Consider the following 27244-nt stretch of genomic DNA (forward strand, 5'->3'; position numbering starts at 1 on the left):
TCGTATCCGTAGGCAGTGATTCCGTTTGTGACAAACCGCGGTGTTACAACAAGTGCTTACGCCCCGTCCCGCGTGTGTGTAGCTGAGAAAAGAAAAAGTAACCGTGAGATTTCTGGATGGAGGAAAAAAAACTAGTACATACGTATACTTTCTCGGAGTAGCAAGTAGTGCGGATTATTACGTGTATGTGCCGGCGTCTAGAATATATAATACACATCCGTGCTGTCGCGTAATCGGTGTTTTCATCGTAACAACGATCCGTCGTGTCGGATACCAGCGACGTTTCGCGACATATTTTTTTTCTCCGATCCCGTCGTTCGTTTATCGTTCGAGTTAAACGTAGCTATGCAAAAAAGGGATAAATTGGTAACTGGCTGGCGGCAGCCATTTTCCAGATGAGTTTTCCCCTTTCTTTCGATAAGCAAACTGCGCTATGTCGTGAGAGAGAAAGAAAGAAAGAGGTAGTTGGTTAAAGGGGAAAAAAATAAAGAGAGAGAGAGGGAGATAGAGACGGAGACGGAGAGAAAAATCAAGAAGTAGAAGGAAGAAACGGTGTTTTATTATGTTTCGCGAGGTACGTTAAAACAGATAAAGAGAGAGAGTGTGTGTGTGTGTGTGTGTATGCGCGTGTAATTGTGTGTGTGTATGTGTATGTGTATGTGTGTGAGAGTGAGAAAGAGACAGAGTATCTGGATAACTGATCACCAAAGAATTCACGAACACGGCCAGCGTGTATAGTTTCGTATTGATGAGTATTTAACCTTGTTGTTGGTCAGTGTGAAAAAGATAGAATTATCTAGGGAAGGTAGTGAAGGAAAGAAGGTCTATTGGGGGGGAGGGGGGAGGGGATGGAGGGGAAACGGTGTAATACAGACAATACAGAGACCCCCTATTGTCGTACGTTTGGTCGTTCGTAATCGCGTATCACGAGCGTTCCTGTGCTTTCCTAAGAACCGTCACGATGTCAAGTCTAGTTTCCAAGTAGCCTGATCTTCGAGGCTCTTTTTCGTTTGGCCAGCGAGCGCGATACCTTGCGATCGTTAATCTGACGATGGAAAAATGCCTGTCAATTGTTGTTCGATGGTAACCTCAAAGTGGCCGGAATGAACGTTTCTCTAGGCGCCGTCGAGAAAAACCGAGGGGTGGCTCGCTGATCGGATCGCGCGACAATAAAACGGCTTTCTGCCGCTCTTCGAGCTTTCGGTTGACTGTTATGTCTGTGATACCGCATTCTGTGATACGCCGCGCAACAGATACAGGACATCCAGTTCCAAGTGATTTGATTCTCCTTTGACTCGCGAGATAAAGAAAAGAGAAAGAGAGCCCGATCATAACCTTATTCCACGGTACTATTCTGCATTTCCCGTGCGATTCCGTTTTATTTACCGGATTTCATAACCTCTCCTTCATGTTCGTTGGCTGCCTCCCGTTCGAGCGTAATTTCGATCGCCGCAAAATATAATTGGAAGCTACGTTTCGGTCAGTTATCTTGCATTTCACTATACCCGCCTGACCAATCATCCCTCGTTCAGATGTGTTCTTGTTTGTCCCCGTGTTCTTGGGGTTAACATGGCAGTCATTTTTTCTGAACATCACTGTTACAATCGAGTTAGATTACTAATCGAGAAACTGATCACTGAAAAAGTCCAAACGAAATCTTGTTCTCCACTTTAATCAGAATATCGTATCTTGATTTTGATCCTAGAATTTTTGGTTTCGGACAAAGTATTGTTTTACACAGGTATACGCTTGCACCCAATTTTTCTACAATCTTATCACACTTTAGAACATTAAATAACGTTAATATTTAAACATTGTTTCCTCTCTGTAACCCCTTACTGTATTTCTAACAGTTTCAATTACAATATTTTCTTATCCACTTAATGCCAAATAGTTCTCTCTAGACTAAATGTAAATTCATTGCTTAAATAAATAGGCTGTCCAATTTAAATATGAAGGAGATAGGAACAAAGGTGTCGGAACGCAACATTTCTTTTCCACCTTAAAATGTTCTTCACCAGAACTAACTAAATGATATAAATCATAAGTGTTAATGATCTCGTAATCGTTGAAACTAGATTCTCTTAAATGTTATATATAAACGGTTACTGTAAACATGTTGCACATCCAAACGTAATGCGTATCAATGTTGTACTTTACAAAAATGTACATAATCGTTTGAATTTACTTGATGTTATATTAGAGGAGTGTTGTGAGATCTGTAATGAAACATGTGTTATCATCGGTGTAACAAGATTCAACAAAACTAGGTGATAGAACGCAAAAGATACGAACCGAAGTGCAACGACAGAGTGCATACATCTGGCGGCAACATTTGTGATGTGATATGAGATGAACAACTCGGATGTCAGTGTAATAATGTAGTGCCAACATTACAGATGGATAAACAGGGATGACTGATAATTGCTGGAATTCTGGTGGTGGTAAGTTTGCCAAACTTTTGTACTCCTTCCAAGAGCGCTTAGAATAATTGCTATTATATCGCATGAAGTTCCTACTTTGCTAAAATTAAAAGAACATGTAATGTTATTATTCCTGCAACTTTTAGTAATGAAACAGAATCAAAGAGAATGGTAGAAGTTGTGACTGAATCATAAAATCATAAAATGCAAATGTGACTCATGCTGTGTTACTAAAATACAGAATGTACCATGTAAATGAGATTAACCAAATTCCTCTGGTATTTAATAAATGCAGGATTCCATCTAAACAAGAATACTGGTAACCTTGACTCTGCCAGAGAATAATCTGGAAAGGAATTTCTTTCCTATCATTTTGATCTTTTCAAATAGATTATGCGATGATTCAAACAAATTTTCATTAAATACAATAGATATGTAGCAGATTCCATTTACGTGGTATACTCTATACAAGTACTAACAAATGGATATGTGAGTGTGTGTTTAATTTTTACTAAATTAATACATTTTACTATTTTATTTTATTCCATGACCGATGGGTCTAATAATGCGAACAACATATGATTTAATTGCGAAAAAATTGAAAAACTTTGCAAAGATCACTCTGGTTCTAAGGTACAGAATGTTTAACCATAAATTCGTTATTTATTGTAAAAATTGACCAAAACTCCTTACAATATCCTTTATCTTTAGTTAATTAATATTGCGCTGGTTTTGGGTGTAGTGTAATGAAATGAAATCAACACAAATTTTTTATGGTTTATTTGCTTTATTTGATTTCTGTTAATGTAAAAAGTTCTGTACATTTGTTTACATAATATGAAAATGTTTAAAATTAATTTTTTTTTGCAATTATTAACTGAGATATAATGCTGAAGGTCTCAGTTAGTTTTTTTCTTAAGAATTTAAAATCAACTAGATTATTATATAATTAAAAATGTTTGCGCGAGCATAAAAATGGATAATTATACATGTCCCATACATGTAGTTTTATCCTTTTAATCTTTCCATTATTTTTATTGAAAGAATTTTAGTAATACAATAAATTTGCTTATACATTAACTTTTCGTAAATTCTGAGGTGTTAGCGGGTCGGCACATCTAAAATTGTCGGCCATATTAGATTGTTTCACAAGTAATGCGGTTTTATCGATACATACATATATTAGACGAAAATAACTAATTATCTGCCAATGATTAATCGGTAATATGGTTTTCCTGCATTTTTATAAAAATCAAACTTTCAGAAAGTATTTCTTGAATTATTCAGAAGAAATCGACTTCGCAAATCGATTTAAATCAGAAATTAAAAGATCGCCTTGAGGCCCTTCGAATATATAAACCCTTTCACTAATTATTATAAGAAAAGGTATAATAATTATATTCAGAATAAAATTGTACACTTCTTAAAATAATATATATATTATTTACACTAGTATATATACTAAATAAATAAAGTAATCGTTATGATAAGTTCCATTGTTCCGATTCGCCAAGGACCAATATTGCATTAACAAAACATTTCATTTACCATTCCTTTACGTCAATATATATTAATGAATTCAACTGTTGCGTTATGCTCCTTTAATAGCTTAAAATTCTTAGAAACCCGCATTACTCATGAGATTTTCTAATAGTTAGTCCAAAATCCTTTTCGTTTACATTGGAAATATAACAGAAACGATTTGTTTAACTGGAAGAATCTAGTTGGATATAGTTTGGAATAAAATTAGTGGAACAATAATAGATGAAAAATGTTGTATAGTTGGAGGAATCGATATAAGGTGGTCGTAAATTAAAACACTCAACGGGGACACCTATTGATGAAGCCGCGCCCAGGGTCGTATGCGTTTCACGCTGCTTTCAGCATGACACAGGCTCTCGCGGGCGTGTGGTACTCTATAAAATAGTGATTAATGAACTGATCGGATGTTTACGCATTTATAGAAAGCATTGAATATTCAAAATAGCGCAAGATACATATAATATTTGAAGAGAGTGAAGCGAAAGTTATATAGGTTTGATAAATGAATCTACGAAGCCATTTAAAAAAAAAATTCACACGATTTCGATATAAATACGATATAGATCAATTTTCAAATTCACACGACTGGAATCTGAAATTTCAGATGCTTAGTTATCTAGCTTTCAAAGAATGCATTGTCGAGAATAAAAATGTAAACAAATTTTTGTCCAAGTTCTATAAGTAGATGGAAATTCGATGTGCGTGTAATTTAAATGATTAAGCAGGAATAAAAATTCGCATAAATAAGCATAAGCGTAACGCACGATTGTTTCCAATAAATTCAAATGAATTTCAGAGGCTAGAAGAACAGGTGCGACGTGATAAAAATAATGTTGGGTTTTAAATATTCTGGTCCCAGAAATTTAGCTATGTTTCGAGAACCTTCCAATGTTACAGAGAACAATAGCATCAGCGTTAGCATTAGCGGATTAACTGGTTGTACATCTTAAGTTTCAGGCAGCTACCGTCGTTTGAACCAATTTTTTATTGGGACGTCGGTGAACGAGGCTCGTGCTTCTTGTATCCCCCCAAACTGCTGTTTAGGCGCTCAGATTACGTGTACTTTGGCTTCTGACCGATTTCACGATCCACAATATCGGTTCTTCCAACTATACCTAAATATAAATAGTGCATGAGAAATTGGAGAAATGTAGCCATGTACGCGAACTTAAAGGACGACATTTTGCTTGTTACGCAAAAGTGATGAAAAATATTGAGCAATACGAATGATATCATAGGATGAAATATGACGGAATTACATTTAGATCCTCGTTTTCGAAGAAAATGGTAGTAAAAATCTTTCGCGTATGCGTGCACTAATTGTAAATACTTGTAAGTCAGTGCAATGCAGTCGCGCGTGCGCAGCCGAGTATCGTTTCGTCATATGCACATTGTTTTTAAGACTTTTATCTTCAACGTGCTCGTACTTAACAGATTTTCAAAGTTGTATGCCCGGAAAGCAAAATTTCAAATGCAATCTTGTTCTTGTTACGCGTTCTACTCCGACTTGTCTAGTGTCACTGCACCCCTTTCATCTCGACTCGCCGTTAGTCGAACACCCTGTACGATGCAGCGAAAAATTGGAACTTGCCCTGCAAAATTGTATATACACTATTCCCTTGGTGCATAACCCGAATTTTGAATCAGTATTGACATTTATAACTTAGTTCTCGTACGATGAAATACGATGATACGAAATTTAATTGGCCACGATATTTTTTCAAGGCGCTGGCGTCAAGATGGAGCACTTTCAGGCCACCCTGGACCCAAGGAAGCAGGAGTTATTGGAGGCCCGCTTTCTCGGAGCAAGGGTAAGCCATTTTCTTTTACCTCGCTATTTTTGCTTCGTTTCTCTTTTCTTTCCGTTCTTACATCCACGCACGTACAGCTTGTTGTCTCGTCTTTTGCATTTCTACAGGTATCGTTGTTACAAATTAGGATTGTTTTAACAGATTTAACGCCGGATAAAAGTTCTCTGTAAAGTGCAGAGACAATTGTAGGAAGGTCTAACGTATTGAACATTATATTTTTCATTTATTTGGTATGTGTGTTTGAATATTAGTTTCCAATAAGTAAAGTATGAATTGGTTTCAGAGCAGAAACGAAATTGACAAATACAGTTCCAGTTTTATTGTCAGTAGCACGTATGCATGTACATAGACTTCATGTGCCTATAAAGAATAAAACAAAAATACGATGTGGACTGCCTGTATAATTCTGTCTGCGCAGGCAGAAGTCTGTTTCTTTCTTGGTAACAGACTTTCTGCATTGCTGAATGTTGCGTGGAATCTTCGACTTGCTCATCTATATGTGCGAATCGGCGTATGGTTTGTATAGTCCATTCTTGCAAAGTACAATGTTACCAGCAGAATTCTTATCGTCGATCATTTCCATTTTCTTCAACTGTTTTTTTCCACTTGTTTAGAAGGGGATGTTGACGTCTTCGTGACTTTTCGACACACTGTTCTTCGTGTTCAATTCTACTGTCACGATCCTGATGTTAGAGATAAGAATAAAGTTTAAAGCGATGGACAAAGCTTTGGGACTAGTCCTACTAAGAAAACTTGTCGGATTTGACGACGTCCCTCTTTCGAGGACATGGTTAAATGAATAACAGCCTACTTTATACGATCGCACTCCACAAAACTGCTATGAATCTACGTGCATCCAAACTCTTCGATTATTGTTAGACCAAACATGTTTATCCTGAAACAATTGTGTCAACGGTGGGCATTGCGGAACGCATTCTTGCACTATAGTACAGAGCATGAGTAGTGACCGCTCAAGGCCACCCCTTCCATTCGCGGCCCTGGGCTTGCCAGAGTCCCCTTATCGTCTATGTATTGTGTACCTCAGTAGCGCTGTTCACAACAAGGGGACCTCTGCATTGTTTAATCTCCCACCATGTAGTACCTCTAAGGTACAGGGATAGTTCAAGAAGAGGTTAACTTACTTCGGGTAGTTTTCCACTACGCACCCTTATCATTATAAAAGACAAAGATAGTTTAACCACAAATTATCCCTACCTCTTAGTAACAAGACGTAGGTGAGATGGGGACTACTTACTTTATCGTTCAAAGACAGAGTAGGAAAAGTTTTCTAAGCTCTGGGGCTTGGTTTGTGCAGCCTTGATATATTAAGTGTTTCACACAAACGCACGGCAAATGTGTGTGTGACCTTGATCGGCCTAAACTTATGCCTCTTACTATTTATGTGTATGTGGTTTTACGTAGAGACAGTATCTGTATCATTTGTGTTTTCTAGGGATGAATAATAGCAGATGGTCTTAGAAAACTTGAACGTATCGATGTCACTGGATATATTGGATAACAATTTTCTGCTTAGTGTTCAATAAACATTCTAATATTGGACATTTATTGACAATTATTGACAGATAACGAAACCAAGTTACCACTGCGGTCATAGGTCTACCTCGGTGCGGTTAATATGGCAGCTAACGTACTAAATTATCCTCGTGATCGAATACAATTCCGCCATTGTTGAAGCGCTTTCTAAAAGTCATCTTTCTTCAAGCTACTCGACGCAATCCTCTCTTCCTGAATCTCGTCAACTGTACCACATCTGCGCCTTTTGAGGAAAGGGAAGATGATAATATTCCAGATGGCCAAATCCCGAAGAATAGAATCGTTGCTGCATCGTATGAGAAGGCTTAAGCACCCGGAATTGTGGATTACTGGGAACTTTTTCATCCATCTGAAATGTTCGCGTGGAAACGCGGCAGGTTGTGTCCACAAGCCGCGGAGAGGGGACTTGGCGCGTGAGGGACTCCACCCGTGGGCATGCCTAGCGTAGCCAAAAAATTTCCGGGTCCCAATTTGGTTCAGCTTCCGATCGAACGGTTAGAGCATGCCCACAAAGTGCTCGTGCAACTTCGGCCACGTCCGCACGAACTCTCCAATTACAGAACAGCATCGCACACCCCCGATAAGCACACAAGTTGCGTATATACATACAATAACATAACACTAGCGAGAGAGAGCAGACGGTCTGACGTCGTGCAGTCTATTTATGTACAACATGCTGTATATGCACAACTCCGTACCGTTCAGTAGAGCAGCGAAGATCGCGTCATGTCGTTTCACTCCGGCAGGAGCCGAATGTGCACATCCGTCCCTCCTGCTTCGCCTCTTCTCTAGCGACTCCACTTCCCCACTACCCACTTTGATGACGCTACTTGCCCCCGGCGGATGTCACTTGAAACGCAGCTTCCGAGAGTTTCAAGGCTTCCTCGTTGTATTCATCAACGTGAAAAACCATATCACATACTGTTCTCGATGTTTTCGGTAATTCTACATACTTAATATGGTGCACTTGCAGCCAGCTCTTATCATTGGCGCAGGCATACTTGACAACAGATTTCCAACGTCACTTCTCTTGAAAATCCAATCTTAGTATCCTTGGTTTTTGTCGTATTTTGATCCGTAGTTAAAGAGAATTCCTATAATCGATGTGCTTTTCTTGAGTCACGATTACACAGTGTTGGTAACATCCATAAGTGTCCTATAGATATTTCATAGGGCTTAAAAGGGATTCATAGTTGATGCGTATTTCTTAAGCCATGATAGGAACTGGTATTGAACCTCCTGGGTAAACTCCATAAATATTCTAGATGCGTTTCATGTGTACAAGTTTGTTACAGTTTTTTAAGCTACAGGATGTTCGTAGAAAGTGTATTGGAACTTTAATAATGTATTTGAACTCATAAGAAATGATCTTAAATTCATTAGATTCATTAGCAGGTGGAAGCAATTCTATTCGACATCGGACCAGCTGAAACAATATACGATTTCGAGTTAAGTTAATCTTCCTTTTTCTCTTTTATTTTGAATAAAAAGATAGGCTTGATTCCATGGTTTCAATTTATTTTTGTACAGGGAATCAGACTATACCCAGTTATAGCAGCATTGCAGCAACACTTTGTAGGACTAAAAGCTTATGTTATTTATAAAGTTCGATGCATCTGATCGTCCAGATCTTACGGACATGCACGAATTATGCCGAACGATTTTAATAACAGGAAGTCGAGAATCAAAGAAATTGAAGGACACTGAATCTAAACTGCATTTGTGACTTTCATTGTTCTACAAGAAATTCGTAAGGATTTTAAAATTGATTTCGTAAATTTTGCACATTCTTAGAAAAAATTGTAAATCAATCATTTTTAGTAGTTTGATGCTTCCAATACTAAACAAATACTCTAGTAGTTATCATCAAATTCTCCGAGGATAAGATCTAACATAAAATTGTAAATTTGATTGTTGTTCCTATTATGCGCTTGCTAGGAATTTGAGACAAAAGTTTATATTTTTGCGTCTTGAAGAGGTAATGGATTAGATCGCTGCGTGACCTACAGTCTTAGCGAGGGAGATTCATGAAAGCAAGCAAGTTGCTGGTGCATGTCCCCCGTATTGATCCTTTCGATAGTAAGTAGGTACTACGCACATTGTATGGAAGGTTTATACATACCTACCTACCAACCTTGGGAACTAAAAACGTACAGACGAACTCGTATTCGACGTTCCTGGAACGTTTTCGAGTATCAAAAACTTATAACTCTCTCTGTTATTTCGTGCCAGCGGTGTTCCAGTTTTCATCTCAATTATCATTGTGTTTGCATCGTGATTTTCTCTGCCAAGTTAGTATCATAGCTCATTCTTTACGAATGTTTTAATTACCGAATGGTACAGAAACCCATCTGAACCTATGAGATCTAATTATAGAATTGTATCAAAGAATCTAATATTGATATAACTTAAAGTTTCCAAAACGAAGCAGTCAGGAGCTAAAATAGTCGTCTCATCGTCAGTAACGGAACTCTGCAAAGATTTACGAGTGAAATACGTCCAAGGGTGCATCAAGCAATATGCCATGTCACGCAAAAAAGAGATTACAAGACTAGCCTGACAAAGTGGCTATGAATATCTAACTCAACATTGAAGACACATTTAAAGCCTGAAGAAAATCAAGTTCCATGTAATAAATATGCACGCACACGGTATTTAATTTTGTTCATTAAGTATAATTTATTTGACTGCAGTAAGGTGACCATGTGAAATTGATTTTAAGGAGGATACTTTTGTGAGATGGAAATGAATGTTAGGCGTGTTAATAATTTGAAACGGAAGAATAGCAAAGTCGAATCAAAATATTCTTATATAGAAACTAGATGGTTAAGTCGGAACTTGCGAGAAAACTGTTCTGCTCTGATCCCTCTAGTGGTGAGTAGAGGAGGACCTCCACATCAAACTCTGCGATGGTTTATCTTACAATGATACTCTGATAATTATGCAAGAAATGCCTGTCACGTTTAGAATATTGTTGCCAGTTAAAATTGCTTCCGGTGAATGTTGGTCGGTGAAAACAATTGGACGAAACATGTATCGGTATGATTTCAATGTAACCCCATAGATGGAACTCGTAGTTAGAAATTGTATCAATTCTTTCACAAAACCTCTTATATTTTATGGTAGTAAATTTCAACAAAAAGCAGAAGTACTTTTAGCGATTTTTAAATATGTAGGAATTGGTTTCGTTTGCCTCAAAATTAGTTTAATTATGTATTTTTGTTCAGTGCGTGCAGGGAAAAATGTTGAATTCTGATTCTAGATGTGGCTGCAATAACTAGATATCGAGGAGGTATTTAAAAAGCAATTTTCTATGGCATTGCATTGAATTATCTTCGAAGTTACTGTTGGTCGGATAAACAGCTTTTTTGACCACAAAAGGTCACTACCAGCTACCACCTAGTGCCACGTACAGGAACTAAAGCATCCGATCGTTACTGATCTGCCTACGTTAAGGGCATTCGGGAAAATATTTTGGTAAATAGAATCATTCTTCTCGTAAAAGAAATATATGCTATTCTCTGAAATTTATCGTTCGAAATAATCATTCAGGAATTTATAAACAGTTAGTATATACTAGATATTTATAGCTGTTCTTAAGAGAAACATAATTTTGATAAATTTAACATTGATAAGATAAACTGTATCGACACTTTTTAAATATTTGTTTATGATTCGTGTACATAAATTGACTTTAGGTTTGTTTCGTGTATCATTTAATAGATAATACAGTAAATCAAGCGAACAATAACAATAAATTTCATAGAATACTCTTTCCCATGGTCGGTTCTAAAAAACGATATAACACCCTCTCTTAAATTGCTTATTTATCAGTCAGTCGGTATATTTGAAATATCTCTGGTATTTGATAATCAATGCCATGTAGCGTAGCTTGAAAATCTAAACGAAAATATTACTACTGCATTTAGTTTAACTACAATAGTCATATTTGTTGGGCAGGATGAAGAGTAGTACCGTGAGTAATACGCTTCCCGCTTTGAATTTGAACGATAATATGGTAATGATTCTAAAAATATTGAGAAGATAGATTTATTTTTAGTAGTATAATTTTTTCTAATTTCGAAGCACTTATCGCGTGGTGTTAATGCAGTGCTGCTCAAGTCGGTCTGCGTAGCGGCCGAGGCAGAGCTACGGGCAAGTGACATCGACAGTCGTTAAGGCGGAGTAGGATGCAACGGGAGATCTTTGGCTCGGTGCGCCTTGCGCAATTTCTACATTCATAGAGTGCCCCACCACAAGAACGTTGCCCGTGGCGGCGTGGCTTCCTGCCCGCTGCTCTCTGTATAACCTAGGCACGCTGCGAAATGCCCATGCGGGCAACGAGCTGTACGGCTGATTTACGTTGGGCGCACTCTGACGACTTTCTGTCGTCAACAGTTTTGTCTTTGACGTGCACACCTCTATACATCCGCGCAGCCCTTGTTATTACAATCCCAGGTTTACCCTATAATTTAGGGATCGTTTGGAAAATTGCTCGACTCGAATGTCCTCAAAATTCTGGTCCCATTCGGCAGCTTTATCGACAGTACGTGGTGAAATTTATCTGACAAAGCGTACACGACAAACTTTTCGTCTGCTGACTGTGTTAAAACAGATTCGTCTTTGCTGCGCGCACCTCCATATATGCGCATAGCTTTCACTATAGTTTAGGTCAGTTCAAAGACTGTTTTGTCGAGTAGTAGTCGTGTTGTGCACTTTCCATGTGTATACTTCGCTCAACAAAAAATTGTTACCGTCTGCGAAACGCAGTAGTGCATAATCCGCGATGGTAGGTCAATATGTTCGTGGAATGGTGGAATAATAGAACGGAGAAATTGTTCGTCTCGTTCGGCATACAGGAAATATGGATGGAAAAAACTAAGTAAAACGATTATTTACTGGCTCTTTTATTCTTTTAGGTCACGTTCCAAAAAAATACAAAACAAGATCGTTAACATGATATTGTAATATGTTGGAAATGTCAGAGGAATTGGATGATATGCTTAGGTTGGGATAATACACAATGGTGACAGGAGTTGAGTCTCGGATTCAGAGTACCTTTCGATAGAAAATAAGAGGAGAATCGTTTGAAGGAATACAGTATGATTGGCAATAGGTAATGGTTCATAAACTTATATCATATCGAGCATATGTTTCGCGAATCTTAATTAACGATCAATTGTTAGGTCGTCAGATGAACGTGCAGTTAAATAGTTGAGTGGTAGAACGAAATCAGGTGATGGGTCGATAGAAAGAATTTGTTCAGAAATAGATAATTCAATGATCTCTGGCTGCTTTCCAATTTCAGCAGAGTAGGTTCGCGCAGGAGAAACATCCAACGCGATAACCTCTCTTTCGATTAAAATACCATCAGATGGATCTTCTTGACAGTTTTCAATGGATATACTTCGCCTAATGTCTGTCGGCTCGCTCTATTCCGCTACGTATCAGCCTAAGCTAATGTCATGGCAGGTAAAGATCATATTTAGGAAAATTATTTCAAATAATCGATATAATCAGGTTAAAAGAAAAGAAAAAAAATGGACTGGTTAAGATATTTAGTTACGACTGTGCTATATTGACAAGAACATCTCATTTCGAACGAACGCAGAACTCTGGTAGCGTGCAGTGCGCATACGCGGTTTACACGGGGCACGGGAACGTACCTAACCTTCCCTGAAACGGGTGTACACAGAAAACCGCGTGGCTGTGAACAGCGAGCAGAGCGTAAGCCGAGGCAAAGAGGCAACGCCGCGTGGCCGACCAGCTGATCGGCCGGAGACATGCGACTACGCGGGGCAGAGAGGGGAGAATCGCGCGCGACTCGGCTAATGAGTGTGCGACCTATCGGGAGTTGATTGGAGGGGGCTAAGCCAGCGTATGGTGGGGGCAACAGCGAGCCCTTCCATGAAGTAGTAGGGGTAGTCATTGCTGTGTTGCCGTCACGTCAACGTTCGTGGCTGTTGGTCGCCATCGTTTTCTACGATCGAATGGCATTGCAAGGCCTAGAAGCTAAACGTGTATCCACCTTCACTTTATTTATTTTTATATTACCCTTTGCGGTCGTATGCTTGCTCTCAACTACCACAGAATTTTTACCTTTCGATCGTATGGCTACTCCCAACCACATCTCGATACCATTCTGGACGTGTCTCTTATTCTACGTTAACACGCTACCAAGATGAGACGGATATTTTACAAATTTTGCCTCACAAAGTGCAATTGCAGACATCGCGTGCACATTTTCAAATCCGAAGCAGAGAGACAGCAGAGATTAGCAAAGATATTACTTCTTGATATGTAAGGAATTAAGAGAATATTCCGATTGTCTTTTTTTTACATGAATTTTCTAGTAAAATTGGTATGTCTTGTGCAAACACGACCGCAGAAAGCTGTGCTATCGATCTTTCCCCCATTTTTCAAGTTTATGCTTCTATGGAGATATCTTTAGCTATTTGCTTTATTCTTTTATCTACACATATATCATATTCTTAAATTAACATATCTTCCGATGTGATTATTTATTGCAACTAACTAATTTATCACGTTTAATCCGCAGTTAACGATACGATAAGTAGCTACGCGTTTAATCAGACGATAAAAGGATTGAGCATCGTTCGGGCATAAATATACGTTTCTTATACGTTCTCATTAACTGTCCTCTATCGAAATATTCTCGTTAAATCATATTAATCTACAAATTTCTTGAATTTCAAACACTTTTATTACAAACTCAGTAAATTGTTACAGATGATTGAAATTTGCATACGCTTAAATCTAACGTTGGACACTCGATGGATATCGTGAGGCGTAAATTCTCTCTTAGCACAACGAATGTTTCTGAATGAGTTTTTACGTTAAACAAGTATACTGGAACTATGCAGTACATACATCGAGAAATGGAAACAGTGTGTTGATGCGATGTTGTCACAGCATCCGAAATATTGCAACGTTGCTCCTTGTCTGAGTCTCGCATCGATAGTGTAAGGTACTTCTATTCCGTCCTCTCGTTCAACTGTGTCGTCAGAAAACGGAAGGCATGCGTAAAGTGTAACGCCGACACTGTTTAGTGACCGCTTCCGCACTTGGGTATTTCATAGTTCTGTCGAAGTTTGTTATTGTGGTAAACGTGATTAAAAAACGGTAGCAGTGACATAAGCTTGAATCACAATATCAAGTGCGCACAATAAATAGTCGTGTATAAAAAAAAAAACAACGTACAGTCGCGTATGAAACCATAAAGAAAGCATGTACTGCAAAAGGAAACTGGTGCCCCCATCACATAATTACGAATCTGCGAGTATGAAATCGCACGGAAGCATCTTTTTAACGTAGTTCAAACACGTAAATAAAATATCACAAAAATCTTGAACAAATTGTATTGGCAAAGCAATCGGATGTGGGTATCTAGTTGAGATGGTCTTTTTTGAGTATATAAAGAAAAGTTAAACACAAGATCGAAGAAAACACTATGATAAATGACATAGAACCGCACTATTACACTTCAGAAACGCGACTACTGAGAAACGCTGGCGTGATTCAACCTAAACCTGACGTACGCTCCCGCCTGCTCGCCGGTCTGACCAGTTATGTTCGTTCGCCGAGCCGTCATCTCATACGTACGCTTGGCTCTTTCAATCCCCTCCACTAGGACTACATCTCGCTAATACGCCCTCGCACTGGCTGAAGCACACGTCGACACGGCGTATTGCAGGAGCGTAACTAGTGGAACCACTGTGAGGGCGCTCTATGTTCTTCGATTCCCGAGGCAGGTGCCATTCTCTCTGTACACGATGCTTAATATGATCGTGCAAGTCAGTACAAGATTCTACGAATTAAAACAATGTTGCAGCTAAGCGATTCAAGCACACACCAACAAGTTTACATATACATACTGGGTATGTACTTTTGTTATTAACGTTGATCGATTTCGACAATTCATCGTCACCGAGTACCTACATTTTATTGAGACTTTAATTACTTATGTGGTATTTTAAAGGATTTACTAACTTCTCGTGTGGATTTTTATGCGCACATTACATAATACGAAGCCTTTTTAATCAAGTATAACGATGCATGCGAAACAGTTCCATAAGAAAGAAAGTAATTTTAAGAATTCTATTCACCTCGTGTAAGGATGATAATCAAATAAACGAAGAATGGGAGCGAGAAGGAAGGAGTAAATGATATGCATAATATTTTTATGTAACTGCGGTGTAACGTATACAGAAAAGTTACATCGCAGTGATTGTGTGCAGATGTAGCTGGCAGTACTAACAGATGTATCTCTAGCGATATTCTGAAAAGAGTTTTAATCTATATTCGAATAGGTAAAAAGTAGATGCGTAAACATTTAAAAGGCATATCTTATTGCGTCGATGAGTAAAATTTAATGGCTAATACCGTGATGTATTTGACTGTACAACATAACGCCAGAAGACAGATTACTGATCACGTACAGGGTACAGCACACCCTTTGCACGCCGTAGTGGCACAGCCACACTTCGCCACATCGATTTTACCGGCTCGCTTGCACTCACACTCGGTCGACCCGTTCACTGAAGGAATGTCTCATATGCCTCCCTCCGACTCCCTTTTCCTCCCCTTTGCCCCTCCTGGCCCTACCCCTGCAAAACCTCTCCGTCACTCAGTTAGCTCTCTTTCTAACTTGTCGTCCATCCCTCTCCACCAAGCTCGCCAACTTCTGCTTGCCCTCTCCTCCTCCTCCTCCTCCTCCTCTTCCTCCTCCTCTCTACTTCCTCTCGCGGGTCTCTCGATCTCTCTTGGTCTCTCACTCGCTCTCACCCTCGCACTCTCAATTCCTCTCTTTCCCTCTTCTCTGTCTGTTGTGATCGCAGGGCAGTAGCGCCGCCGCGGGGAGGTAGAGGTTGCACCTTTTGCCGCATCTCGGAATCTCGCGCGTTGCTCATTTGCCGTATATAGGAGAGGAGAAGAGAGGCAAGGAAAGAGGGAGCGCGAGAGCAACCAGGAAAGAGAGAAAGAGACTACCTCGCTAGGTAGTAGTATGCGAACAGTACGGTGGTCGGACAGTTCCAGTTCCGTTTCGATTAGGCGAGACTACGCCGGGGTTTTTGGCTCGCTCGTGGCCCGTGAAACGTACGCGTAATGCCGTTTATTGTGGCCATTGACGGCACTCGGTGCTGCTGGTGCTGTTGCTGTTTACCCGGCGCGCTAACTGCACGCCGCTTTTACAAGTGGAACTGCACAGTTGAAGAAGGCACGAAGTGAATCAACTTCGTGAGTGTTAAAAAAAAAAAGGGATATCTTACTTGTGGCATTCGATTCGTTCGATACGACTTGATGATTATGGTCATAGAAGGGTCAAGTCGTGAAGAATAGAAGAGTGTACTGTAAAATCCGCATGTCCCGATTCACTAGGTTCGTACATGTTACCACTTCCCATGTAACCTCCCTGCTTTACACACACTCACGCAAGCGCACATAGCAAAGCTAACTTAAAGGCAAATCGCTGCTGGAGAAACGATTCCTCGGCCCTCTAGCCCAGTTCCGGGCACAGACATTGATCCATCGATAAGGAAGTTCCCTGTCCTTTGTCGGATTTCTGGCATGTTCACTAAATTGCAAGAAAGTGAAACGAATCACCTGTAAGCCATAATATTCTAGCCTCTTAAATTCATTATTACCCTAAGTTAGACGCATCGGTTTCCTATACCGCGATAGGTATAGATTTCTGTATTTGTCACATGATTCATGATACCACGGAGACTTGAATTGAACTTTCATTCTTCATCTTTTTCTACCTTTTGCTATTTCTGCATACGTGAAAGTGAGCACGTATGATAAGCGTTACGATAAACTATTATATGTCCGCCATTATTTCTAAAGAATCTGCCTGCCTGTAATCATTCTTAAAAAATCGTACTTATTGGAATATTACGATCGAACGTACGTTAGGTTACGTACGAACGTTGTATTTGGTGCGTTGGTCTGTACCTCGTTCTTGGACATTTAAATGGATTCTAAATGTAAATTGAACTTGCCGTAATAACTCGAAAATAGGTAACGTTTCCATAAACATTTCCATAAGTAGTTTTCGCAAATGCATTCGTGAAATTGTGTTGTCATTTCGAGTCCTAATTAATTCCAATTGATCAACGCATCGAGGAAGTAGAATTTCACCGTGGTTGGCTTTCTTTATGCATCCGATATCTCTTCCCTTTATTTCAACGAAAATTCTAAAAGTATCCAAAGGAATTTTATGCGAGAATCCACTGTATTACGTTTCCCCCATTCATAGGATGCAAATGTAAATATCGGTAAATCTTACAATATGCTTTCTCTTCCTTAATTAATATCGCTACGTTGCTTTCCGTTATCATCAGGTGTATTGCAATTTTATGCTACCCAGTCTTACGTGATACAGACGTAGTGCTTATCGTGATGATTCGAAATTTACGATCATCGTGTTTGTATATTACAAATAGGATAAACAAATATACATACCGGGTATGCAAACATGTCAGATCTGTAAGCAAGCGCAAATGTTGTCGACAACTTATGAATTTTAATACAGTTGAAATCGAAGGGAGGTACGTGGAAAAAACTCACCGAGATAATGAAGATGCCAGGAGTGCAACTTTTTTTCTGTCCTTTTTCTTGGTTTTTTTTTTGTTTTTTTTTTTTTAAATGACCCATCTATATTTGCGATGCGCTTTGTAGTAGCAATGCGTTTAATCATAAGTAGCGTGTGCACGTCAGTGACAGAGTGTGGAATTCGAACGTGTGCGTTCCGCCTGGCAAACGCGCAAACGCGTGACCGCGTCCATGAGAACTTACCATTAATCTGGGTTCTTAACCGCGCGCGGAGTAAACGTGGCTGACACACACCGCCGATGATAATAATAAGAGTGCGTAATTTATCGGTGTATCGACGTCACAAATCGGATGACGTAGCGTGTCGTCGCGGTTATCGTTGTTGTTAATTGAACGCAGTTTGCCTAGCGGCTGCATTTGTTTTGTGTATGTAGAAAAGTATGTACGATAGGAAAGCCAGTTAACTATCCGGCCTGACCAGAGTTCAGATGTGAAACAGTGAGTAAAACTGCCCCCTTGCGGAGCGCGTCCGTGGTTCCCAATCTAACCACTCCTCTACCATCGAGTTCTTACCTCCTACCTCGCTTCTCTATCTCCCGTTCTCTCTGTTTCTCTACTTCCACCACCACCGCCTCCCCCCCTCCAACCCCCCCTCTACCTCAACATTTTCCGTCGCCTTCCCTCTTACCTCTTCTATAGCCCCGTAACTCCCTGCCCTTCCGTCGTTCCCCTCTGCTAGGGTCCTCCATTTTGTCGTGATTCCTCTAGCTCTAAACATATATTGCACATTTTGTTCATACCGTGTTATTGACATTTACCTAGAAATTGTGCGCGAAACCGTGCCTATGGTTGACATACTGTCTATCAGCTCAAATAGCAAATACGACTATGGGGCTCCACCATAGGCTGTCCTGGAAGGTGTCACTTCTCTCTCTTTCTCTCCTGTACTGTCTTTTTCATTCTCGTTCTTTCTCTTTTCATTTCCTATTAAGCCAGCATCTTTCTCCCTCGCATGTTCTTCCATTTCCTTTTTTCTTATTAGTGTCTTTCTCTATCCGTCTAAACTTCCCTCGCTCTATAATAAATTGTTGTCTTAATAACATGCGATATTTGTTAGCCAGCATTTTGTACGCCGGTACGAATTTTCGATGTGTAACCTCTTCGAAAAGTAACGATTCTTGTTTCCGTTGCGATATTTTTCTCCATGTTGTTTCTCCTAGCGAGCTTACATTAAATTTTTCCGTACAAATGATTGTACGATAGAATAATTTTCGGTCGAAACACCTGGATAAGCATCACCTCGATCCTTTCGATATTCGTAATCATTTCTTTTTCCTGATTTCGCTAAATATTTTCAACTAGCTAAATTCTAACTATTATTTTATATCAATAACTTTTTTTCTTATTTCAGATGTCTGCTGGGTCACAAATTCAGATGGCACCTCAATCAACTGTAAACTCTGGTCAGTCAGTTCATAGTCAAGACTCGAACATGAGCACTGGTAAGTCAATGTACATTCATTATGTCAGAAGATGAAAGAACAGAGATTATTGTTTAAGCATCGAATCTGGAACCTTTAATACATTATTCTGTTATCACACAGGCTCATCACATAGTGATAAGGAGGTAGATCCGAATACTCCAGAAAAGGTACCAAGAACTCCTTCGGAAAGGAAGAGGAAACGTAAAGCAGATGATGGTGGTGGAGGAGTTACCGGAGGGCCTGTAGGAAGTAAGGGGTCTAGATCTGTTGCTGCTCTTGAAAGTAAAAAAATAAATGAGTATTTTTCAAAGCATCATTTGGGTAACAGCCCCATTCGGCATGGGGGTGCTAAAAGTCCTTCACCTCAACAAGGATACATGGTAAATATCAAATGTTTCATTTACATCAATGTCTGTGTATCTATATGTGTATAAATGTAAATGTATATATCAGTTTTCTCTCTGTATGCAGGGTATTTTATGAACTGGTCGTCACAATATTTATGATACGTTGATTCTGACAGATTAACAAAAAATATTTCAAACAGACGTTCATTGGTATCAAATGGAGAATCCATTGGCATAAATGAAATGGTCAAATTATTTTTCTTACATAAAAAATTTGGATATACATTGGATTATTAGTCTTTTAAGTAGCACCATATTTTTCTTTTCATACTGTGAAATTATTAATTAAATGATAAATTTGGTAGCATAACTATTCAACTATTGATATCATAATTAAGTAATACTAACATTCTTGCTACTACTGATGGTTTAAGCAGTAATAATAATGTATGTAGTATGTTATTATTTCTCTGCAAAGCCGTTCGTCTTGTATTCAAAATGTAATCTAAAAGTTAGTCACTGATACATAACGTTGACCGCATACCGCACTGAAATTTAAATGCAAACGTAAATAACTGAATATCTTGTTTTTACATTGTCTGCTACAATTGCCGGACCTATCAATTTATGGCGTTAAACATCGTGGTCGAAATGTATGTGACGCGAATTATTTTAAAATAAGATCGAAATGATTCATGATTCTCAGGGTGCTGTTCAAAAGGATTACAAGTAATTCAATTTTTTAATGTAAGGAATATGCCTTTAAAACTTCTCACTTGATGCTAATGAATTATTGTTTGAGATAGTATTACATTAAACTATCAGATCCAGATGAAATATTGTAACTATTGGTTCGAAGATTACGTTGTATATCGACAATGTTATCTCTCTTAGGCCAATATCACGAATGTGCGATTTAATGAGATGTAAAAAGCATTATAACTGTAATAGACCAATACTAGCGGTAATGACTATGGTGAGAGTACTACTTTAAATCAATAACTATAAAACGTTGTTTTATCATTGAAGGATAATATTAAGATCAAACTAATGTATTCAGGCTATTTCTTTATTCAGAGAGTGAATTTGCACATTCATAGTTCTGGCATAAGAAATACGATTATTACACGTAATATATCGTTTGCTTACTGCAACAATGATATTACTAAAAAGCAATGATTTTCTGTTAAACTAGTTTGAATATCTTGAATCGTGATAATTTTATAAAATCGTCGTTTTAAAATACCAGAATGGTATAATAAAATATTGAACCGAGAAAGTATTATAATATCGTCGTTCAAAACTCGATAAAATAGTTGTGTTATGAGTATTAATGAGTGGTATACAATTACGTTTCTTACAGTTGAAACTAAACCATTTCCATTTCTAATTCGCGGTTAATTTACATGTCCTAGTCAATCGAAATGTCTCCTATTTAAATTGTAATTTTCAATTACAATGCACTGAGAAACAAACATTGTAATGGGATTATATATTATTTATAGTATATATTACTCGTTTGCTTGTTGCTATAAACATTGTTGATAGAATGATTGCAAATTTGATACAAGCTCTTTTACATTCGGTTAAGTCCTATTAGTAAACAGGTTACATCGACAGAATCTGCTCGATTTTTGACGTCAATATATCGGTATATCATGTTAGCAGATTGTACTTCCAAAACACGAGCCTAATGTGAAAAGAGGTAGATACAAATTTATCTCCAAAATTCTGGACTAATCTGTAATCAAATTACAATCTGTATTTTTTTCAATATTTTATTACAGCCATTTCATACATCAACATGATGGTTTTACAAAATTATAACGATCCAAAACATTCGAACTTGCCTCTCGGAAAATAAATTTTTAATTCATCGGTTATAACTGCGGTAAATGAACGATTTGTGTCTCACTATTTGAGATAAGCCTATGATATAAATACACAGGATATCCTGTAATTGATGGTACAACTGAACTATTATGATTCTACAAGAAACCATAAGTCGAAAGTACGAAGCAAAATTTGGACATTTCAAACCCCGTTTTCAACAAAATTGACTTCTAATATTTGTTTAGCGTAATATTGGTTAACTCTTATATATGATCATATACATGGGCATATAACCGGGCAGGAGATGTTATTGTATACGGGAAGATAAGTTGAAAATATCGAATAAAATCAAGGACGGTTCGCCGATGTCCATATTGAACGTATTTAGATGGGAGGTAATACGTGTGATCGATAAATGTTTAATCTTGATTTTCTTAATGAAAAAATATTTTTATTTTACATTTTCGACTTATCTTCGCGCGTAGAATAACCTCTTGTTCGATTAGACAACAGTGTTTAGCTTTTATCAAGACATTTATTCATGCAGAATCATTCCTTCCTTGGTTGTACTATCAGAATATTCTGTATATTAGAATAACCATATACATAGTATACAAATTTTTACTTTCACAATATAGTATATAATTATAATATATTTGCAATTTTTCTCTTAACGTTGCGCTTGATATTTTACATAATTATTTTTTAACAGTATCCACCATCGCCTCAACAACTCCTTCCACCGCAAGTAACAACACCCAATTCTTCAGTGGCTGAATTTTCTTCACTTATGCAGCCACCAAGACCTCATCCTCAACCTCCACCTCCTCCTCCACCAGCCTCGACACAACCTGCAGGCACAATGGTCAGCAAGCAGGTGCAGGTAAGGCCTACCAACCTCAGTAGGACAAGCCAGGTCAGGCAAGCGAAGACTAACACCCCAAATGTAAGCAATATTCGGTAATTTCTGCAAACATTTAATAAGAAACGACCCATTCAAAAATTGTTTACCAGAGATATTCAAATTTTTCTCCGGCACTGATCGTAATATTTCAACTTGAGTTTAAATTGTCTTATATGCAATGAGAAAAATTGCAAATTCAACACTCTAATTTGGAAATTCAATATTTCAGACGATAAATAATTGACAGTGGTCTAGAAATATATTCTATAATATCTTTTATGCAAAGAATTTTTCTATTTGGAAGATACAATTTTTCAAAATTAATTTACTTACCTTCTAGAAAGTAAATATTAAGTGTTTATTTGTACTTTTCTCTAATTAGGAGCTAGATGATTTATATATATTAGTTACTAATTCTACTTTCATACCTATGTCTCTTATTTCAGCCTTTATGTAACAATATGCCTTCAACTTTACACATGTATATTTCACGTATTAATCTACCAAAATTAAGTTTACCATGGGCATTTCTTGTCAGATGTTTGCAGTAAATTTGCAGCTAACTTCTGACTGGACTGTAGCACCGCATCCATTTGTTATCATAGGAGTGCAGGCTACCTTGTAATATATCACTCCTTATTTTTCAAAATTCTTGTTTTGCTCTTAAGCTATTCAAATTATTTTATTTCCATTCATTTAGATTTCTAAATTTAAGAACAGGTGTGCATGTTTACTGGTTGCTGACTTTTATTGGGGTACTGCATCTCATTTTGTCACAAAAGAGATTAAATTTTATCAAATTTAATCTATGAATACACAAAATTTATTAACTATTCCAGGAAAAGAAAAGCATACAAAACAAATGCTCTGTAATTCTTTTCTTACATGTACATGCATACCTTGAATCATGCATACATTTTAGGTGTTTTTCTTGCTGCCTGTATGGTAGTTCTGTTCTATCTGTATGTTTGGGTTTTGCTCTATACTTTTAGTTTTAACAGCAAGAAGATTTAGCCATTTATCATTATTGATCAATATGTAGATTTTATGACTTTATTGCGAACATTTCTCAAGGATGGAATATTGTATGTGATCAAATTTTTTAGTCAAAATTGTTAAAATGTCTTGTTCTAAAAAGTTAATCTGCATGATATTTCCATCCACATACAGCAAGGTATCTGATATATGGACTATGTTGACAAATGTATCAGATGTTACAGTAGTTTGTCTGTATTTATTACAAAATATATCATTTACATTTCAGACAGAACTTACTTGCCAGAGGATACAAGAATTTGAAACTCAAGCCTCTTCAGATCTAGAATTACGTAACAACAAAATTGATGAATTGAATAGAGTAAGTATAGCAATTTCTTTGTTTTCAATGAAGAAAAAAGTTTAAAGCTAGGGATAGTGTTGTTTTAAACCTTTTGTAAAACAATAGTTTGAAACAGCAATATCAGTGAACAATTTGATTGTTTATATATATAAGGATATAAATTTTGTTATATTTCAGACAACTGATGAACTTAGGCATCAAATGGCTAATCAACAAAAGTTAATTGAACAGCACAAATCTCATATAAATAAGTGTATAGACGTTGTAAAGAAGCTACTAAAAGAAAAATCAAACATAGAAAAAAAAGAGGCTAGGCAAAAGTGTATGCAAAATAGACTGAGGTTGGGACAATTTGTTACTCAAAGGGTGGGTGCGACGTTTCAAGAGAATTGGACAGACGGTTACGCGTTTCAAGAATTGGCGCGGCGGCAGGAAGAAATCGCGACTGAACGGGAAGAAATTGATAAGCAAAAAAAACTACTACTCAAAAAGAGGCCATCGAATAGCGAAACCGGCAGGAAACGTAGTCAGCCTCAACCCTCTTTGCATAATGGCACGGAAGCTACATTCTTGAAGCCAGATGCAGTACCTGGATCATATACGTGGCAGGAGTATTATGAAGCTGATGAAATACTCAAGGTAATGAATCTTTTTGAATGAGAATTGACTACATCGTCTTTACTCATATTTATATACATATGTATTCGATTCCTAGTTAAGACAAAGTGCGTTGAAGAAAGAAGACGCAGATCTGCAACTAGAAATGGAAAAACTCGAAAGAGAAAGAAACCTACACATCAGAGAACTGAAACGTATTCACAACGAGGACCAATCGAGATTTAATTCTCATCCTGTATTGAACGAACGTTATCTTTTACTAATGTTATTAGGAAAAGGTGGCTTCAGTGAAGTGCATAAGGTATAGAAATACATCTATTATTTCCAACGTATTATTTCTGTTGTAAACGATCGTTTAAACAATTTTCTTTTATTCTAGGCATTTGACTTAAAAGAGCAACGATATGTCGCTTGTAAAGTGCATCAACTGAATAAAGACTGGAAAGAGGATAAGAAAGCTAATTATATTAAGTGAGTATTAAACTGTTAAAAATACAGTCAGATTAACTTTAAATTCGATTTACTCGAAATATCATATCCTTAACATAACTCCTTCACCTTTTAAGCTCTTTACATCTTCAATGTATTCATTCTGTATGTTATATGTGCGTTTTTTATTCTTCATACAGGCATGCGTTACGAGAATACAATATACATAAAGCTCTTGATCATCCTCGTGTTGTGAAATTGTATGATGTGTTTGAAATCGACGCTAATTCTTTTTGTACTGTTTTGGAATATTGTGATGGCCATGATTTAGATTTTTACCTCAAGCAGGTATGTACATTTTTTCAATATTTTTACTATTACTTCGTACTTATCACAGGGTAAAATGTTCATTTATTGTAATTAATTACTACCTACTTTCAGCATAAGACTATACCTGAAAGAGAAGCAAGATCTATTGTTATGCAAGTTGTGTCTGCGTTAAAGTACCTCAATGAAATAAAACCCCCAGTCATACATTATGATTTAAAGCCAGGTAAATTTGTTGTCTTCCACAATTGAAATCGTATTTTGATTCTACTTTTGTAAAGTTATACATCTTACATTATCGATATCAATTTTCATAGGTAACATATTATTAACTGAAGGTAATGTTTGTGGAGAAATAAAAATTACAGACTTCGGATTAAGTAAAGTAATGGATGAAGAAAATTACAATCCAGATCACGGAATGGATTTAACATCCCAAGGAGCTGGTACCTATTGGTACGTGTTAAACAATATGTATTATAGCATTTGGTGTTACTTACAACATGAATAATGTGATGTGTATTTAACGCAATTTAGGTATCTTCCACCGGAATGTTTTGTTATTGGTAAAAATCCTCCAAAAATATCGTCGAAGGTTGATGTATGGAGTGTGGGAGTTATATTTTATCAGTGTCTATATGGCAAGAAGGTATGATTCATTATTCATTCTTGTAGTGCATATATTTTGAAAACTTTAATAATGCATACGGAAGTTGCTCGGGAGTTCCAACACGAGTGTCTTGAATACAAATTTTTAATACTGAAATATGAAAAATAATCGATTTCGATTAAAATAACGAGGCTGCTTAGATAAGAATGTCTCCATATGCATTTTAGGTAGTAAAATATTTATTGTAGTGCAATAGAGTCTTCTATATCTCGGCCTAATAAGGAGATAAGGAGACTCCCGACTGGATCGATCTAATAAGATTTAAATTATATAAAATTAAAATACGTATTTTTAGCCTTTTGGACATAATCAGTCTCAAGCTACAATATTAGAAGAGAACACAATTTTGAAAGCTACCGAAGTTCAATTTGCAAATAAACCAACAGTTAGCAACGAAGCAAAGGTATTGTTTCAACGTTGCCTAATGTTAATTGGAAAAATCTAGTTAAACGCATCGATATCGAAGCGAAATTCGAAACAATAATAAACAAATATGTGTTCTTGTCTATTTCAGAGTTTTATAAGAAGTTGCCTAGCATATAGAAAAGAGGAGCGCATAGATGTGTTGACATTAGCCAGACACGAGTATTTGCAACCTCCAGTGCCAAAACATGGCCGTCAAGCGAATAACCAACAGCAGCAGCAGCAGCAACAACAGATCCAGCAACAACAGCAAACTTCGTTTAGTATTGGCATGTTTAGTGGTATGAACGCGTCAAGCAGTTCGTAGTGGAAAAGGACTAAGGACAAATTCTTAAATATGCTAATACATGCCAAATTTTGAACATTGAAATTGCACACCATCTCTCATCTTAGGAACATAGCGATCGCTATAACGAATTGTAAATACTAAGAAAGAAAGAAAAAAAGAAACCGGATAGTATCACCATCACCAACGCCACGATTACCACCTACCACCTCCGCTATCACTACCACCACCATTACCACTACCAATTCCACCACACCTTCTACGAAAAAAAGAAAAAAAAAAAAAACTATACTTACAGGCCGACTACATAGGACATTGCAAGAGAGATGCGAGACTGGTCACCGCAAGTCCAGAAGCTTGCGTCTTTCTACCAATACAAGCTACCATTATTCAGCATGACAAAAAAAAAATGTTGTGTTCGTAAATATTCAATTGTATTATCGTTCCTCGTATCAAAACAGTGGGCTGACTTGATAATAGTGTTTAAAATGAAAAACGAGAAAAAAACGAAATCGAGAGAAACAGATAAACATGTGATAAGTCATTGTGAATTAAAAAATGAAAAAAAAAGTGAAGTTCAAATTAAGAAGAGAAAGGAAACACAGCGACACGGGAATCATTGCAAGTGGAAAATAATAAATTACTCGGTGAATAAAAAGAGAGCAACGGAAGATTCGAA

The 27244-nt window shown here is 37.4% G+C and overlaps 1 protein-coding gene and 3 long non-coding RNA genes across 13 annotated transcripts; 3 read left to right on the plus strand and 1 right to left on the minus strand.

The window, feature by feature from the left end:
- The first annotated feature begins 91 nt into the window (after positions 1 to 91).
- LOC143427361 (uncharacterized) lies at positions 92 to 2393 on the plus strand. 3 transcript variants are annotated; one of them, XR_013102303.1, is made up of 2 exons: positions 92 to 183; positions 2079 to 2393. It is a non-coding gene; the product is annotated as an uncharacterized LOC143427361 (long non-coding RNA). The 3 variants fall into 3 exon arrangements; XR_013102304.1 differs by lacking the exon at positions 92 to 183 and adding an exon at positions 1328 to 1346; XR_013102305.1 differs by lacking the exon at positions 92 to 183 and adding an exon at positions 1374 to 1741.
- Positions 1057 to 1517, minus strand: LOC143427360 (uncharacterized). The gene is made up of 2 exons (XR_013102302.1): positions 1387 to 1517; positions 1057 to 1294 (listed from the first exon to the last, which is right to left on the minus strand). It is a non-coding gene; the product is annotated as an uncharacterized LOC143427360 (long non-coding RNA).
- On the plus strand, positions 2305 to 27061 carry Tlk (Tousled-like kinase). 8 transcript variants are annotated; one of them, XM_076901416.1, is made up of 15 exons: positions 2305 to 2444; positions 5691 to 5776; positions 19317 to 19407; positions 19510 to 19769; positions 22282 to 22515; positions 23738 to 23830; positions 23990 to 24451; positions 24528 to 24731; positions 24810 to 24901; positions 25060 to 25207; positions 25301 to 25412; positions 25504 to 25642; positions 25724 to 25835; positions 26152 to 26259; positions 26371 to 27061. In XM_076901416.1, the coding sequence occupies exons 1-15, from the start codon at positions 2414 to 2416 to the stop codon at positions 26584 to 26586; spliced, it is 2388 nt and encodes a 795-aa protein (XP_076757531.1). In that variant the 5' UTR covers positions 2305 to 2413; the 3' UTR covers positions 26587 to 27061. The 8 variants fall into 8 exon arrangements, with proteins under 8 accessions (XP_076757531.1, XP_076757532.1, XP_076757534.1 ...); XM_076901417.1 differs by having other exon boundaries at positions 22282 to 22452; XM_076901419.1 differs by lacking the exons at positions 2305 to 2444; positions 5691 to 5776 and adding exons at positions 14962 to 15102; positions 15188 to 15228.
- LOC143427000 (uncharacterized) lies at positions 9222 to 9961 on the plus strand. The gene is made up of 2 exons (XR_013102234.1): positions 9222 to 9621; positions 9759 to 9961. It is a non-coding gene; the product is annotated as an uncharacterized LOC143427000 (long non-coding RNA).
- Positions 27062 to 27244: the final 183 nt, after the last annotated feature.

This window comes from Xylocopa sonorina, chromosome 9 (genome assembly GCF_050948175.1).
Source record: "Xylocopa sonorina isolate GNS202 chromosome 9, iyXylSono1_principal, whole genome shotgun sequence".
In the NCBI taxonomy this organism is placed as follows: domain Eukaryota; kingdom Metazoa; phylum Arthropoda; class Insecta; order Hymenoptera; family Apidae; genus Xylocopa; species Xylocopa sonorina.

Coding starts and splice junctions, on each gene's coding strand:
- Tlk (XM_076901416.1), top strand. CDS start 2,414: ATGACTGATAATTGCTGGAATTCTGGTGGTG. Junction 19,408..19,509: donor AGACTCGAACATGAGCACTG/GTAAGTCAATGT, acceptor GTTATCACACAG/GCTCATCACATAGTGATAAG. Junction 24,732..24,809: donor GCTTCAGTGAAGTGCATAAG/GTATAGAAATAC, acceptor CTTTTATTCTAG/GCATTTGACTTAAAAGAGCA.